Genomic DNA, 18,637 nt, shown 5'->3' on the forward strand with positions numbered 1-18,637 from the left:
GGCCTGGGGGAAATACGCTTGCCTCGCCCCACACGCACGCCACTCAGAAATGCGGTTGTGGGACAGTTTTTCTTTAAAAACTGTGTGTCTGAAGAGGAGGGAAGAAGCTTTAGGAGCTGCTCCTGCCCCCAGCATAATCCCATTAGCCAGTTTCTGGCCAGAAACTGGCCAGTGGGAGCTGCCTATTTCAATAACAGGCAGACAAGAAGCTCCAGAGCACATGGCTGCAGCCTGTGCAGAGGTGGGGCAGGCAGGGAGGCTGATTCAGGAACTGTTGCTGGCTGGTAAATCTCCTGGCAGAGCATCCCAACCCTCCCTTCCCCACCCCTCTGCCTCACACTTCTGCTCCCATTCCACATACCCAAATCCTCTGCCCCCCTCCCAGACCAGCACTCTAATCCTCTGCCCCAGATCACAGTCCCCTCCTGCCCTAGCTCACAACCTAAATCTCCTGCACTCCCTCCTGTACTCTTATTCCCTGCCCTAGATCACAATCCAATCCCCTAAGTCACAACTGCCCCCGAACCCCTTCCCTGCATGGGGCACCTTTTGGGAGGAAGGGGCGACCACAGCGGGCCAGCTTCTCTTTCTCCCCTCTGCCCTGAATAGGCTGGCTACAGCAGGGACCAGTCTCTGGCAGACTGAAGCCACACGCTGCCAGCAACGCGTCCTTAACAGTTCAAGAGGCATGCGGGACCTGAGGGAAGGAGGGAATCCCTTGCAGGAGTAGGAGGGCAGAGAAGCCCTCCAACCTCTTCCCTGCAAAATGCAAACTCAAGCATCTCACTAAAATTTGAAATAAAAAAAATAAAAACCAACATCAAAGCACATCAAGCACAATCAGTTCTGTGGGGATTTTGATTTTTTTGGGTGTGCACGAGTGTGGGGTTTTTTTGCTTCTCACTTTTGTGTGGCCCCTGACTGATATCACTGCAGGTTAATGGCCCACGACCCTAAAAAAGTTCCTCACCCCTGCCTTATCACTACTCTGGCAGTGCCAAGGGGCCAGAAGATAACCCAGCCTCCCATGCTGGTAACCTGCATCACACAACTGGCCTTAGGGCTGTTGGGGATTGAGAAGGGGCCATTATCATGTAGAATACCATGCAGAAGTCATTAGGCTATTCTAAAATATACCAAGGCCAGCACACAACCAGCTGTAGGATCAGAGTCTTCCTAGTTGGGAAAAGCAAAGACTCTGGACCAAGATTACGGAACAATCAAAATCTCCTTAATTCCAGTCTAGTCTCTGAACCCCAATTCCATCCCTCCCTCCATTAAATGGTTAAAGCAGTTACCAGTTAAGTGATAGCACTTCACCAATTAATAGTTAACTTACGGCCTGCAGCCATGGCCATGAGATTCCACCCCCTCTGTACCCAGGCCTCTCCAGCTCAGCACAGCTAGCCCCCGTCAGAGTTCAACGGCAAGGGCCAAGTTAACCGGTAAGCAACTGGCAAGCCTCATACTTAATGGTTAACTCTTTGGGAACCCTACCCTCCATTACTCATTATTGGACTCTTAGCGGTTTCAGTCTGTTGACCAATTCTATTGTGTTGTTCAGTAGCCCAGCTCTGGATCTCATTCCTTTCTGAAAATTACAAGTGCCCCAGGTCTGGAACCTGGCATGTTCTGTCCTGGACAGGTGCCAAACTCCCTGGCTAGGCCAAGTAATTAACAAGATTAAAGCCTGAGAGCTCTGAAAACCACCAAGGACAGGAGAAAACAAACCTCGGTGCCAACTCTGCCCTCATATCTACACCAGTGACACCATCACAGGACCTAACCAGACCAGGCACACCATCACTGGCTCATTCACCTGCACATCTACCAATATAATATAGGCCATCATGTGCCAGCAATGCCCCTCTGCTATACACATCGGCCAAACTGGACAGACCCTATGCAAAAGAATCAATGGACACAAATCAGATCTCAGGAATGGCAATACACAAAAACCTGTAGGAGAGCACTTCAATCTCCCTGGACACACAGTAGCAGATCTAAAGGGAGCCATCCCGCAGCAAAAAAACTTCAGGACCAGACTTCAGAGAGAAGCTGCTGAGCTGCAGTTCATCTGCAAATCTGACACCATCACCTCAGGAGTAAACAAAGACTGTGAATGGCTGGCCAAGTACAAAGGCAGTTTCTCCTCTCGGTGTTCACACCTCCACGCCAGGTCAGCTGCTAGAAGTGGGCCTCATCCTCCCTGACTGAATTAACCTCGTCATCTCTAGCCTTATTCTGGCCTGCATATTTATACCTGCCTCTGGAAATTTCCTCTACATGCATCTGACAAAGTGGGTCTTTGCCCACGAAAGCTTATGCTCCAACACTTCAGTTAGTCTATAAGGTGCCACAGGACTCCTTGTCACTTTTGCAGATCCAGACTAACACGGCTACCCCCTAATAAAGGGCAGGAGAGTATTTCGTAAGATTGGGGAGCTAGAATTCCCAGGTACATGCAGCCCAAAGCAAAGCCAGCACCTTTTCCCTCAAAGCCATCCCAATCTGTGGAGCACCAAGACGGTACATTCAGAGTGACAAGAGCAGGAGGAGATGGAAGAACATCAATGCTAATGAAAACTTGCCTCTCACTCTGTAGCTGGGCCAAGCGTTTCCGCACATCGTCCACCGTAACTTCAAAGAACTCATCAGGAAGGTCCTGTGGGCCAGCAGACAGTGGCTCTTCCAGGTCTGGATGGCACACAACTGGCTCTCGCTCCAAAAGCTGCAGAGCAGAGATGGAGCGCAGGTTAGACTTGAATGCTATGCCCCAGCTAAAACCTCAGCACAGCACAATCAGACCTCAGCATTTGCAAAGGTCCATTCACAGGACGCATCTCTCCTAGGACAGACCGGCCCACAGGGATCTCTTCACCAATGTAATACAAAGACCTTATATTACAATTTAAATCACCAAAAAAATCATTGATTTAAATCAAGTTTCCCCCCATACTTCTTCACATATTGCATCAAACAATGGTGATCACTAAAACATGTTCACTTACAGCGCAGCATAGCATTTTACAATATGCAAGAGGGAATACTTTATTTAATTTTTTTAGATAACTTGATCTTTATTAAATTTAGGAAATGGTGCATAATACTCTTTACCTGTGTCAAGCTGCAGATGAAACACCGGTACATTAGGAATGGTAAGAACTAAATCACACACAAACACAACAGCACTTTCATTAAGCTAAATATTAAACGTTACATAAATATTTCACATTTGTAATTACAGCAGTCTCTTGAGCTGTCCTTACACCCTTCTTAATTTTAAAATGTTATTAACTGTTACATACAAGTCCTCACAACACAAAATGTACTACGTCCTTAAAACTTTTACAGCTAACTCATCCTCCCCACTCCCACTGTCATTTTGATGCAGATCGGATTCCAAGTTACCAGAAGTGCTTAGAGTGCACTTAATTTTGGAGTAAGCCCCATTGAAAACGAGTACAGAATAGGGTTCCTTTGGGAAAGCTGAGTTATGCTGAAGTAAAATAGGGAATAGACCTACAGCCTCACCATTATGATCTGTGATCATGATGTTCCAAAATAAGAGGCATGTTTTATGTAATATAAGAAAATGACAGTGGCAACTGGCAACTTCTAGATTTCTCTTAACTGCAGCTTGCTGTATCGTACCCTTTTGTGATATATTCTAAACTAGTTAATTAAGGCCATGTCTATACTACACGGAAGATCACTGCTGCAGCAATCAATCTTCCAGAGTTCAATTTAACAAGTCTAAAGACTCACCAAATCAAACTCAGAGGGTACCATTGGCTCAGGATCAATAGGCTAAAATAAGAGTTCTTAATCCTGCCAAGACCTTCCCCACTCCCTCTCTGGATACCACCACCATCCTTCCTACCAATCAGGCCTGTAACTTAAGCTTCTTCTTTGTCCAGGACACCTGTCTTGATCCTCACTTCCTGACTACACATCAACCTTGCAGGTATTTTCTATATAAAATCTCTAGGATATAGAGTTTCCATCCACACAGCTAAAAAACTCTTGTCCAAGCTCTCGTTTCATCTTGATTACGGCGAGATCCCTTTTTTCTTGGCCATGACAAGAGCTGTCTTGCCCTGGTCTCATCCATTCAGAGTGCTTCTGCACTTTCTTAGCCCATAACTTTCACCAGGTCATCCATCTCTTTGCATCCCTCCATTGGCTTCTCTTCTGAACCGCAGCAAACTGCTTTTCCTCACTTTCACTTCCTCACCCTAGCTATCCACTTCTCATTCTCTACTGAGACGTCAACTCCCCCTGCCCAATCAGCCAATACCAGCTTCCATAGCTCACACATCCATCGCAGTCTTGTTAAATTTTCAAACAAGCAAGATTCTCTGCATCTTGGGGTCTTCAAAGTATTTGAAGGCTTCAATATCTGAGATATAGGTGAGAGGATTATTCTGGGAGGGGTGGGTGAGATTTTGTGGCCTGCACTGTGCAGGGGGTCAGACTAGATGATCATAATGGTCCCTTCTGACCTTGAAGTCTATGAGTCTAATATCCTGCTTCCTACCATACTGCCCCTCAGGCTTGGGTGGAGCGCCCTGTATCCATCTGCAAAGCCACCTGATTATCCTCCTTTGTAACCCTTCTTAAACCCTTCATCTCCATGTTGCCTCCAAACATTAGAACATAAGAATGGCCATACTGGGTCAGACAAAAGGTCCATCCATCCCAGTACCCTGTCTGCCAACAGTGGCCAGTGCCAGGTGTCCCAGAGGGGGTGAATCGAACAGGTAATGATCAAGTGATCTCTCTCCTGCCATCCATCTCCATCCTCTGACACACAGAGGCTAGGGATGCCATTTATGGACTTAACCTCCATGAATGTATCTAGTTCTCTTTTAAACCCGGTTATAGTCCTAGCCTTCACAACCTCCTCAGGCAAGGAGTTCCACAGATTGACTATGCGCTGTGTGAAGAAGAACTTCCTTTTATTTGTTTTAAACCTGCTGCCCATTAGTTTCATTTCGTGGCCCCTAGTTCTTATATTATGGGAACAAGTAAATAGCTTTTCCTTATTCACTTTCTCCACACCACTCATGATTTTATAGATCTCTCTCATATCCCCCCTTCGTCTCCTCTTTTCCAAGCTGAAAAGTCCCAGTCTCTTTAATCTCTCCTCATATGGGACCCGTTCCAAACCCCTCATCAGTTGCTCCTCTCTGAACCTTTTCTAATGCCAGTATATCTTTTTTGAGATGAGACCACATTTTTACACAGTATTCAAGATGTGGGTGCACCATGGATTTATATAAGGGCAATACGATATTCTCCATCTTATTATCTATCCCTTTTTTAACGATTCCTAACATCCTGTTTGCTTTTTTGATGGCCGCTGCACACTGCGTGGACGTCTTCAGAGAACTATCAACGACTCCAAGATCTCTTTCCTGATTAGCTGTAGCTAAATTAGCCCCCATCATATTATATGTATAGTTGGGGTTATTTTTTCCAATGTGCATTACACTTTACATTTATCCACATTAAATTTCATTTGCCATTTTGTTGCCCAGTCACTTAGTTTGGTGAGATCTTTCTGAAGTTCTTCACAGTCTACTTTGGTCTTAACTACCCTGAGCAGTTTAGTGTCGTCTGCAAACTTTGCCACCTCACTGTTTACCCCTTCCTCCACATCATTTATGAATAAGTTGAATAGGATTGGTCCTAGGACTGACCCTTGGGGGACACCACTGGTTACCCCTCTCCATTCTGAAAATTTACCATTTATTCCTACCCTTTGTTTCCTGTCTTTTAACCAGTTCTCAGTCCATGAAAGGATCTTTCCTCTTATCCCATGACAACTTAATTTACGTAAGAGCCTTTGGTGAGGGACCTTGTCAAAGGCTTTCTGGAAATCTAAGTATACAATATCTACTGGCTCCCTCTTGTCCACGTTTGTTGACCCCTCCAAAGAACTTTAATAGATTAGTAAGACATGATTTCCCTTTACAGAAACCATGTTGACTTTTGCCTAACAAATTATGTTCTTCTATGTGTCTGACAATTTTATTCTTTACCATTGTTTCAACCACTTTTCCCGGTACTGACGTTAGACTTACTGGTCTGTAATTGCCGGGATCGCCTCTAGAGCCCTTTTTAAATATTGGCATTACTTTAACTATCTTCCAGTCATTGGGAACAGAAGCTGATTTAAAGAATAGGTTACAAACCATAGTTAATACTTCTGCAATTTCACATTTGAGTTCTTTCAGAACTCTTGGGTGAATGCCATCTGGTCCCGGTAACTTGTTACTGTTAAGTTTATCAATTAATTCCAAAACCTCCTCTAATGATGCTTCAATCTGCGACAAACTTTACAATTGTTACACCACTGGTCTGATGAGACCATTACCTAGCAAAATTGTCCCCAGTGTCTCACCATACCCTTGTGTTCCCAACAAGATCTGTCTACTGTCTCTTGGATTGTAAGCAGTCTGGAGTCCGGGCTTTCCCTCACACTCTGGGGTCTGTGTCGGGCTGCTAGGCATTACAAATGATCATACATGTGCATTGCTACCTTCTAGGGAGGCAGGCAGGAAGCACCTTTCACCACTTCTGAAGTGGAACCAACATCCCTGATCATTTCAGTGCTGACTTCTCCCCGTGCCCGAACAAAGGCACTGCCAGCATGTGGATTTCTACTGCCCCAGGGTTCAGAGATGTGATGTGCAGTCTCAATTTCCACCAGCCAGTCAGATGAGTCAGTCCTGGAACAATTCTAATCTTTGAGAATCCAGTCCCAGGCAGATGAGAATCTGTATGAGACAGAGGAGAAAGTGCTGCAAGCACCAGAGTCAAGAGGCAGGCCAGTGGGAGAATGAGCTTTTCTGAGTAATGTTCAGCCAGCTGCCTGCCTGACATGGTCCAAGACTCCACGATTTGAGATATTCCTAGTTGCACAAACATCTTGGCCCTCCTCTCTCTCACACAGATTCTCATATCCCCAACCACCCACCAGCACACCCTGCACATGGCCTCCCATGCCTCTTGTCCCAGCCATTTTCCCTTCCCCCACGTACGGGGCCCCTTGGGAACAGAAAGAGATACTCAATTGTCAGCAGAGAACACAAATTACAAGGCAAGGTTGCTACATTTGTGGGCACCAAAGGGTAATTTGAGAAATTAAAAGAGCGGGGTTGCATGGGTGGGACCCTCAGCTATTTTTAGAAAGTCAAGTGGAGTCAGCTCTAACTAAAGGGTGAAGGAGCCTGATTGCAGCTTTCCCAGGGCTGGGGGAAAGGAGTGCCCAGAGCTGTAGCACTCCCAGCACTGGGAGCATGAGGAGCCTTCCTGAGCTGCCCTCTTAGCAAGAGACTCCTGCAGATCCACCTTGCAAAGCTAGCTGGTCAGCCAATCAGGCTGCAGTGGTGTGTCTGGTGGGACACAGTGTACTCCAAGGAGAACGCTCTGATGGTGGCAGGACCACTCCACCTCCCCAAGTGGCAGAAGAGCATCTCCTGCCGCCAGTGCCAGCACCGATCTGATTGGGCAGCTCTAACCTGTGGTGCTTGGGGGAGGGAGGACATCCCAGAGGGACATACCTTGACTCAACTCACGCAGCATTGTAGACTTGCCCTGGGTCTCCAAGCCAGCCTGAGGTGGCTACATCTCCTGCATCCCTCTGGGCTCCACATGAGCAGGACACTCTGCCATCCTCCCACAGGGAGATTTGGTTTCACTTCACTGATCAGCTGTAAAAGCAATCTACAGCCTTGTACCTACACGCCCCAGGAGAAGCCTGGGGAAACAGGCCCTGCCACACACCCTGAAAGGTCTTGGGAATCCCCAGAGCCAGGGCACCTCAGAGGCTGCCAAGTCAAGCAACTTGACTAATCCCAACAGTGGCAAAGTCCCAGAAGGGCAGGGCTGGGGAAGAGCCACTTTTTTGGGTCAAGAGCCACTGACCGACAGAAAAAAATCAGTCGGGGGGCCACACACAGGTGAGGAGAAAGAACCCACAACCCCTCACTGAGAAGCAGGGGAAAAGAAAAAAACCACTCCCCTCAAGCGCCAGCCCTACAGGTGAGGGGGTGGAGGAGGTGCCGAGGCTTGTGGCTTATAGGGCAGCGGTAACTCTTCCGGGATTTTGTGGGGCCCCCTAGGCTCAGTGAGCAGTTCAGCATACAGGAGGGGGCTGTTGGGCAACGGTCCCTCTATCTTTTCCATCACTTGCAGCATCCTTATTCTATGTGCACCGCCAGTAGAAACAAACCCCCGCTGCTGGGCAGCCTTGGAATGTCTCCTGAGCGGCCCCCAAGAGACCCGCTTATGAGGAAGGGGGCATGAGCAGGGCAGCGTAGGAGGAGACAGAGGATGGGGACACCTACCTGGCGCAGCTCCCAGGGGACCACAGGTGCTCATGCCCCTCTGTCACGCCCACTGGCTGGGATTCCTAGCCAATGGAAGCAACAGGCTGGGGGTTCCTGCAGGGAGCACTTCCCAGCAGTGTGCAGAGCCCGCCGGCTGAATGCGCCAGTGCCTCGCCTTCAATCAGGCCCCAAAGCTCAGGGCTTGCCCCCCACATACTTCCTGAAGTGGCACGAGCAGCCACAGCGCCCCTGGAGCACCAGCGCCGACTCACACCACTGCGGGGTTGGGGAGGGAAGCCCCACACCTTGCAGGCCAGAGCAAGGCAAACCGCAGGCCAGTTCCCCACCACTGATTTAGGGCTTTGTAGGTTAACGCCATCTACTAGTGCATGTCAGAGCACAAGTGTTAACATGCACATAGAGGAATACTCCACTTCCTAGGCAGGCAGCTATGTTCTGGTCCCCTACTCACCACATTTCCTGCTCCGAGTTTAGTTCCTTTGGGCTCCAGTCTGCATAAGCGTCGCACAGGCACTGGTTTCCCAACACCTTCATTCCAACAGCAAAAGGCCCGGCTCCTTCTCAGAATCCCAGGGTTGGAAGAGACCTCAGGAGTCATCGAGTCCAGCCCCCTGCCCAAAGCAGGACCAGTCCCAACTCAATCAGCCCAGCCTGGGCTCTGTCAAGCCAGGACTTAAAAACCTCTAGGGATGGAGATTCCACCCCGTCCCTAGGGAACCCAGCCCAGGGCTTCCCCACCCTCCTACGGAAATTGTTTTTCCTAATAGCCACCCTAGACCTCCCCCACTGTAATTTGAGACCATTGCTCCTTGTTCTGTCACCTGTCACCCAAGAACAGCCTCTCTCCAGCCTCTGTGGAACCTCCCCCTTCAGGGAGTTGAAGGCTGCTCTCAAATCCCCCCTCACTCTTCTTTTCTGCAGACTAAACAAGCCCAAATCCTTCAGTCTCTCCTCATAGGTCATGTGCTCCAGCCCCCTCATCATTTTGGTCGCCCTCTGCTGGACCCTCTCCCAATGCATCCACATCCTTTCTGTAGTGGGGGTCCCAGAATTGGACACAATACTCTAGATGTGGCCTTACCGGTACTGAATAAAGGGGGATAATCACCTCTTTAGATCCGCTGGCAGTGCTCCTCCTAATGCACCCCAATATTCCATTTGCCTTCGTGGCTACAAGGGTCACTGTTGACTCATATCCTGCTTCTCATCCACTACAATCCCCAGATCCTTTTCTGCTGAACTGCAGTTTAGCTATTCGGTCCCCAGCCTGTAACAATGCTTGGGATTCTTCCATCCCAAGTGCAGGACTCTACACTTGTCCTTGTTGAACCTCATCAGATTTCTTTTGGCCCAATCCTCCAATTTGTCTAGGTCACTCTAGACCCTATCCCTGCCCGCCAATGTATCTACCTCTCCCCTTAGCTTAGTCATTCTTCCCCAATGTCATTCTCAGTCAGTCAGAATTCCAGAGCAGTTGTACAACAAAACCTGTATCTTCCTAGACATAAGAGAATTTATCTCCATGCCCATGTGCTCTGTTACTGCTTCGATACCTGTCTCACAGTAGTCCAGCGGCAAAACTGTGCACCTGGTGTGGTATGAAATATTCCCATCCTAGAACGTTATAGTTCTTTTTGATAACACTGAATGCTGCAAATCTGAAACCAATTCCAAAACCGCAAGTATAGAACAAGCCCTTGAGGCAGTGGCTGAAATAGCGTAACTTTCTCTCTGCGGAATAGTCCACTCACACGAGAGACAGAAAATGTCTAGCCCATACAAGGAGTTTGCAAACAAACACGCAAGCAATGCAAACAGAACAAGAACTCCCACCCACTCGCCCTCTAAAGCAGACCCCAGCAGGACACCAACACCTCTCGGCTTTAGAGAGCATTGCAGTGGATAGCTCTGTGGGGCAGCAGCGTGTGTCCCTGTCACGCTCCCACCATCCCCTACTTGCAGATTCTGAAGACAAACCCATGGAGAGCAGCACATCTTGTACACACAGGCCAGCCCCCTGCACCAAAATGGTCACCTGAGACGATGCCGCCTGGAGAGAGAATGCTACTGAATAATCCTCCTTCAGAGAGGTATCTTAGCCATCTGGGCCTCCTGCCACCTTCACCACTACCACCCATGTGTGGGCTGCACAGCCAATCTGTTTATCACTTCACCCAGTGGGCGGCAGCTACAATTTGCTGCTGCTTGTCCCACTGGCATTCATCCTTGTATTCCTGGGGCCTTTTCCAGTCCAGCTGCACACCCTTCTCCAGTTTGGGCCAGGAATTACCACGATTGGGAACAGATACCCTTAAGTGGAGACAGTCTGAGAGCTGCCTTCCAACCCCCTTTCCTGTCAGCAGCAGCACCCAGCAAGGGGACACAGGAAATAGCACACACCAAGGACGTGAAGGGTTAACTGGCTAACCAGTAAGCCTCACCCATAAAGGGGATTATATTTAACCGGTTAGCCAATTCAAAGGGATTTTACATCTCTAGCACACGTGTTCCTTAGGAGATCGGAAAGCCTTGATCTAAGAACACCTTTTATGGATGAAGTCTCTGCACAAGACTCATGCCCCTTAGCTTCTCAGAGCCAGAACAGCTGTGTGTTCACAGCCAAAGCAGGAACAAACTAAGGCTGCTCAGACAGAGAAGACTGTCAGCTACATCCTAATCTCAGCTGTGCCCACTCCTGCTATCCTCGCCTCACCTTACCTTCACCTCCCAGCATGATCTAGATTCCTCGGAACAGGAAGTCATGGCACAAGGAAACAATAATTAGTGGGTACAGGAAGTTCTGATCTCCACCTTCAATGATTAATGGGAAAGGCACGTGTTATCTTTCCCAGGTAGCATCTTCTCCTAGGAACCTTAGAGCAAAAGCACCGCAAATCAGGGAGATAAAAACCCTGCAAGTCCAGTTCCCTGCAAAGCTGGACACTTGTGCGGCCACTCAGCAGAGATTCAAATGCCACCCAGCTGCTTAGCAGAGATAGGTTTTTTGATTCTCCTAGCGGTGCATATTTGCACGTGCCTCAGTGCACACAAAATGTATTCTGCACAGGATGGACAAGATTAGAGGGACTATTGCCTGCAACACCAGCTCTCGATCAGCATTTGCTAGCCAAAGCGGAGTTCTCAGGCACTGCTGATCAGTAGGCTGGAGCCATCCATCAGGCTCTCATCATCCAGCTGACTGCCATCCACAGGAGGCTCCCAGTATCAGCAACGGTGCTTCTGTCGGGAGCCATCGCTTCGGTGCTGAAAACGGGAGAAGAACTTACGGAGTGGTAGGTAGACCCAGCTTCTCCTCCCGCTGCTCCCCCAGAGCATTTGGAGTAGAGGTGCCTTCAAATAATTAATGTTTTGACATCAAAGCCAACACACAGCGGGGCTGTAAACCACCCTTAGTCCCCGCACTGATTTTATCCAGTCTCTGTCTTTCAATCCAAAAGCCACACATGGGCACGGCTGTAACGGGAAGATTCTTTTGCTAACATGGAATTTTGATGTTTAAAAATAATTGGTTTTGTTTTGGGTCTTTCCTCAGGTCTGAAAAAGGACAAAAAGCAAATACCACGTGGCCAGCCCCTCTCTATCTTGAGCCCAAGAGTGAGGAGGGCAGAGTGAAAACAGAAGCTCAATGTAATCAATCAGCAAAGGCACCCCAAATGAAAAGGGCACAAAAGGGATGTAAAATCCCATTTAAATCAGGTGACAGGTTAAACTATGTGTAACTGATTAGTCACTTAAGGGGGGTGGGCAGGGAGCGGGGGAGTGAGGGGGGAAGAGGCTGGCTCTGGCTGAGCTGAGCCGCCAGTTAACCCGAACTAGTAAGCAACAGTCAATGTCACACTGTTAATCATGAGGGCAGAAACCTCCAGCCGAGCCTGCTCCCACAGCAGCACTCACAAACTGGGAGCAGAAGGCTGGCTCCTGCAGAAACCCCCCTGGGTAGGCCACTACAATTCAGACTTGGGGAGCCTGGAGCACAAAGTCGTGTCCTCTTCTGTGTGTGATCAGAGCCCCTCGTCCTCCCACTGAGCTCTCCGTGCCCATCTGAACACCCGACTGCAGAACAACATCCCACACAGCTCCAGGCAAGCCATGACAGAAGAGCTAAGTTTGGCCCCACACCAGCGCATGGGGATGACAGGCGAGAACAGAGCCGCTGAAGGATGACACCAGCCTTACGGATTCTTCAGCCATAGCCCTACAGAGGAAGGGGAGAGTCTGCGCCCCACTCCAGACCCTGGGATACACTCAGCCTGAGCAGGCAGCTGGCACACTGTCGGGATGCAAAATCCTGTTCAGTGGTTAACTAATGAAATGTAACGTTAAATGGGGGGGCCAGCTCCAGCCCAGGCAGGGTCTGCTTCAGAAGAGCTGGAGCAGCCCCTGTCTACAGCAGGCCCAGGGGCCCAAAGCAGCCCCCTGCCTGTGGCAAGTGGGGAGCTGCTCCAGCCCCCACCAGTTAACCTTTCACATCCCTACTGTCACACGCCTCAGGCTCAAAGCCTCTACCTGAGAGTTCGATTCCAAGGGCTAGAAGGGGCCTGCCAGTCTGGAACATACGTGAATATTCATCATTTCACTGGAAAGCGCCTATCTGCAACTCAGGAATGCTTCCAGGCAGGGAAACCCCTACCAATGGAGAGCAGTCACAAGGGAAACCTGCCCAGCAAAGGGGGGGGGGGGAGGATTATGCACCCTGCGGAGCTCCCACGAGGCCAGGCTTTCTCCGAACCTCACATTTTTCTGGGTCAGGTCTGAGAGCAAAGGTAAGACTCAGATGACAAGGAGGCATTCAAAAGGAAAGAACAGAGGACGAGACTGAAAGATTAAAGAAAGCCAGTGCTGAGCACATTGAACTCGGCCCAAGCTCAGGTTGCTGAATTGCATTCCAGCCAGCCACGCTCCACAAGAAAGGTCTTGACACTGAGGGAAGCCCCCCCGCTCTGTATTCACACCTCACACACTGTTGTAATAATCTTTGTACGGGATCATTTGAAAATTAATAACTTGCTGGTCAATAATATCCTGCTGAAATGTACATAAGCAGCCTTGTGCCAAGATATGAAATCCCCCCTTTGACATTAAAGCCATGGTCAGCAACCAGCCACCCATGGGCCACAAATGGCCCACTGGTGTTCCACATGTGGCCCATGAGACATTGTGTTACCACTGCTCACACACAGGTTTGCCAGATTTCCTGGGTTTCCATCGGTGTCGTTTTTTCCCCACTGGCAGTACTAAAGTGACACACACAAAGCAAGGGCACATGAAGTGAGGTGCATGTTGATTCACAAACACTGGCTTCTTCCGCAGCCCCTCAAAGCACTGCTCAGGTTCAATTAGCACACTCTTCAAATTCTAGGTACGCAAGTGCAGTTAGGAAGCTACCCTATCCCTGGAGACCAACTGGCTTACGACACTCCACGAAGATGAAGGAGGCTGCTCGCTAGCCTATGTTGTTGTGTTAAAGGCACATGTTCAAATTCATGTAGACCCAATTAGGAAGAACTGGTCAACCAGGTTTGTCTTAAGCAAAGGGAGTTTACCTCAATCTGTACGCAAGTGGTAAACAGAGCCCTCAGACAGAAAGGGGGTGAGAAAGACGACAAAGAAGAAAAACTGCATTTCAGCATACTCTGGTGAGAGAAAAACAGCATGAAACCTCCTTCTTCCACCAGGCTCTGTGTTTTCTTGCTCTCAGCTAGAAAGAAATTTATCTAGGGGTCACGCTCAGGAACATGCATTTCAAAGGAGGACTGAATTAGACACGTGAGGGACAAAGCACCCCAAATTCTCTCCGTTCCTCAGTCCATCTCTCTCTCTCTACCTATGAAGACAAAAGGAACAGCTGTGGGAGCTTTGGACTAGATCCTGAACTGAAACTTGTCAGCAATGCTACTGAAAAACTGTGGTAAGAATTTCACCTTGAACCAAGTTTAGTTTAAGATTTGTAGGAGGAAGCATTTTATCTGTTTTGCTTGCAACCATTTCTGACTTCAGTGCCTTAATATTTCTTTAAAAAAAAGGGGGGGGGGGGGAGTCCTGTGGCATCTTGATTTATTAGAGCATAAGTTTTTGTGGGTAAAAACCAGTTTGTCAGATGAATGGAGTGGAAATCACAGAGGCTGGGATATATATGTTCGTACTAGCATAGCAAAGGAAGGGAATTACTTGTTAAGTGTAGGACCAGTATTAACCATGTCAATTCAGTCAGAGTGGATGTAGCTCGCTCCCAGCTTGATGGGTAGGTGTGAATACCAAGAGAGGAGAAAAGTGCCTTTGTAGTGTGAAAAACCATCTAAGTCCTTATTCAGTCCTAATATGATCCTGTTGAATTTGCTAATGAATTACAGCTCTGCTGTTTCTCTTTGTAGTCTGATTTTGAAGGTTTTTCCTAAAAGAATTGCTACTTTTAAATATGCTTCTGAGTGTCCGGAGAGATTACAATGTTCTCCTACTGGTTTTTATATACCTAGACTTTAGTAAAGCATTTGACACGGTCTCACATAACCTTCTTATCAATAAACTAGGGAAATACAACCTAGACGGACCTACTATAAGGTGGATGCATAATTGGCTGGATAATTATTCTCAGAGAATTGTTCTTAATGGTTCACAATCCTGCTGGAAGGGCATAACAAATGGGATTCTGCAGGGGTCTGTTTTGGGATCAGTTCTGTTCAATATTTTTAACAATGATCTCAATGATGGCATAGAGAGTATGATTATTAAGTCTGCAGAGGATACCAAGCTGGGAGGGGTTGCAAGTGCTTTGGAGCATAGGGTCATAATTCAAAATGATCTGGACAAACTGGAGAAATGGTCTGCGGTAAATACGATTAAGTTTAATAAGGACAAATGCAAAGGACTCCACTTAGGAAGGAACAAACCGTTTCTCACACACAGAATGGGAAGCGACTGTCTAGGAAGGAGTATGGCAGAAAGGGAGCTAGGGGTCATGGTGGACCACAAGCTAAATATGAGTCAATGGTGTGACACTGTTTGCAAAAAACCAAACATTATTCTGGGATGTGTTGTTAACAGGAGTGTTGTGAGCGAGACACAAGAAGTCATTCTTCCAATGTACTCTGTGCTGCTTGGGCCTCAGCTGGACTATTGTGTCCAGTTCTGGGCACCACATTTCAAGAAAGAAGTGGAGAAATTGAAGAAGGGCCAGAGAAGAGCAACAAAAATGATTTAAGGTCTAGAGAACATGAGCTATGAGAGAAGATTGAAAGAACTGGGCTTGTTTAGTTTAGAAAAGAGAAGACAGAGGAGACATGATAGCACTTTTCAAATATCTAAAAGGGTGTTAAGGGTGTTACAAGGAGGAGGAAAACTTGTTCTCCTTGGCCTCTGAGGACAGGACAAGCAGCAATAGACAAACTGCAGGAAGGGAGGGTTAGGTTGGACATTAGGAAAAACTTCCTACCTGTCAGGGGGGTCAAACACTGGAATCAACTGCCTAGGGAGGTTGTGGAATCTCCGTCACTTGAGATATTTAAAAGCAGGCTGGATAGACACCTGTCAGGGATGATCTAGATCAGCGGTACTCAACCTTTTTTCATTCGCAATCCCCAGAGCTGGGAAAATTTGTTGCGCGCACGCGCACACACACACACACACACACACACACACACACACACACACACACACACACACACACACACACACACACACACACACACACACACACACACACACACACACACACACACACACACACACACACACAAAATTTAAAAGTGCCAGTCCACTCTCCTGCCACTGCCCCCACCCTGCTGCATGTACATTGGGCTCCAAGCCAGGAAAAAAATGCCAGCCCGGATCAAAGTGCTGCGACCTCCCAGGAAGACAGTTGCATACTGCTGATCTAGATGATGCTTCGTGTGAGGGCAGGGGACTGGACCTGATGACCTCTCGAGCTCCCTTCCAGATTCTAGTGTTCTGTGTTACCTTTCTTGCTGTCTGAGTTGTGTCCATTTATCCTCTGGCACAGAGACTGACTGGTTTGGCCAATATACATGGCAGAGGGGCATTGCTGGCACTTGATGGCTTAGATCACGTTAGAAGATGTGCAGGTGGATAAGCCCCTGATGGTGTAGTTGATTCAGTTGGGTCCTGAGATGTGTTGCTTATATACAGGGCTTGACAAATCATGTAATCTACTCGCCTGTGGTGGCTGCTGGAACTCTGGCCGGAGCCAAGGTCTGTGAGAGGCGAGGGATTGTTTTCCAGGAGAGGTTGTAATGTAGCTTGTCAATGATGTACTGGAGGGATAGCTGGGGGCTGGAGGTGATAACCAGTGACAGTCTATTGGGCCTCTCCTGTAGTAGGTGACTTCTGGCTACTCATTTGGCTCTGTCAATCTGTTTCTTCACTTCCCCAGGTGAGTATTTTAGTGGGTGCAAGCCACATCCATCCTGACTGACTTGGCCTCGTTACACTGGTCCTACACTTGACAAGTAACTCCCTCTTTTTGATATGCTAGGACATACACAGCTCCCAAACTCTGTTGTTTCCATTCCATGCATCCGGTAAAGCTCCCAAACTCTGTTGTTTCCATTCCATGCATCTGGTAAAGCTGTTTTTAATCAACAAAAGCTTATGCCCTAATAAATGTTAGTTTTTAGGGTGCCACATCTCCTTCCTCTTTTTGTACATACAGATTAACACGACTACCCCCTCGGAGACTTATTACAACTCACTTAAAACCTCTCTCTCTGTAGTGAAATAGCAAAACTAATCCAATGATGTGAACTGTGTGCGGAGCTCCATGTAAGGTGGCCAGCTGCTGCACCTCAGACCTTTTAGAGGAGCAATGAACTTTGTCTATCTGGACTGCACTGTTCCCGCTAAGATTTTTCCATCCATGAGCAGAATAAGTTTTGTCTTGTGCACCAGTACTGAGGTCATTTGCTCTCGATCAGATGTGTGCCACCATGGCACCCAAGTTAACACACATCTTTTATGCATTTTTTGAAATGCTATGGAGAAAAGATACTAAAACAAGGAATAATTAACAAGGTGCATGATTTTAACAAGGTGCATGATAATTTTATATTAAGTCAAATAAAAAAGAATATTGCAAAATTGTCAGAGCCAATTTCCTCTGTTTATAGCCCTCTATTAGACCTTTCCGCAGCTGGGCTTACTCCTCAATTACATCGGTCTCTCCTTTCAGAGAACTATGTTAATTGGCCTTTCAGATTCACATTTCTGAGCTTGTGTAGGATACACTCCCCATCGCACAAAAGGGAACAAGACAAAACTGATTCCGCTCCTGGATGGAAAACCTTAGAGGGAACTCGGTGCATAAGAGAGGGTTTTCTGCCAGTTCTGCTGTGATAAATACACGTTTGCATCCAGTAATAGCTACCAATGTAACCTGGAGTGTCCTATTTTTAGATGTATTTTCTTCCCAATAGTGGGCCGTGTAGGACCACCTGTCCTCTTCTACTGCTCTCATTGACATGATTGGCAGCGCTCCACGCACAGGGATGGCAAGGAGATGGTTCCATTTATGAAATTAGCTCCATTAGCCCAGAAGGAAACAATTATTTTGCCACTGAAGCCCAAATGGATGTGAGCGCCCTTCTGCTTGGCTGTTGTGAGCTGCAGAGGGTACCATGTTATTTGGAAAGCAATTTCCCCTAGATTTTGTACTCTCCTGCACTGATATTTGTGCCCGCAGTCAGCAGCGTAGCCTCTCTCAAAGGTTAATGCTCTAAACAAGAAAGTCATCAGAAGAAAGGTCTGAGGCATGGAGACCAATCTTCCCAACAGCGTTCTCCTCTCCTCGCCTGTCTCCCAAGCAGCTGTTGAAGCTATTTGTACACCTCCCACCTGAAACAACAGTGCATGGGGGGAGGAAAGCATGCGTGCGCACTTAGCTGGAGTTCATCCTGTTTTTACTGATCAAATCCTGCTGGCCCTCCCACTCCTGCTTACTCCTGGCCCTGGGACCAGTTCCAGCTGCTGCCACGCAGCCCTGGACAGCTCCAGCCGCTGCTACAAAGCCTGAGATCCAGGGACCATCCCCGTCTGCCACTATGTGGCCCCCAGTTCTGGACGCGGCTCCAGCCAGAGTTCCAGCAGCCACCACACAACTCTGACCTCCCACTCCATGGAAGCAGAGTGGTGCTGCACCACTCTGCTGATGAGGGGGTGGGATAAAATGTTTTGTGCGCACCCACGCAGGTGCACACCCTGGAGGGAACCCTGCTGGACTGCCAGAAAGGGCTAGATAGTGCAGACCA

The 18,637-nt window shown here is 48.1% G+C and overlaps 1 protein-coding gene and 1 long non-coding RNA gene across 4 annotated transcripts in view; one reads left to right on the forward strand and one right to left on the reverse strand.

The window, feature by feature from the left end:
• Positions 1-18,637, reverse strand: part of ASPSCR1 (ASPSCR1 tether for SLC2A4, UBX domain containing) — a 103,246-nt gene that overhangs the window by 45,601 nt on the left and 39,008 nt on the right. For all 3 annotated transcript variants that reach the window (XM_075904215.1, XM_075904216.1, XM_075904217.2), the window contains one exon: positions 2,592-2,731. In XM_075904215.1, the coding sequence (XP_075760330.1) occupies positions 2,592-2,731 (140 nt within the window). The remainder of the gene's footprint in view (positions 1-2,591; positions 2,732-18,637) is intronic.
• LOC142819158 (uncharacterized) overlaps positions 2,730-18,637 on the forward strand; it is a 43,495-nt gene continuing 27,587 nt past the window's right edge. Inside the window, exon 1 of the long non-coding RNA XR_012896941.2 lies at positions 2,730-14,289. This is a non-coding gene — a long non-coding RNA (uncharacterized LOC142819158). The remainder of the gene's footprint in view (positions 14,290-18,637) is intronic.

Source organism: Pelodiscus sinensis, chromosome 20, assembly GCF_052426305.1.
Source record: "Pelodiscus sinensis isolate ZL-2025 chromosome 20, ASM5242630v1, whole genome shotgun sequence".
NCBI lineage: Eukaryota > Metazoa > Chordata > Testudines > Trionychidae > Pelodiscus > Pelodiscus sinensis.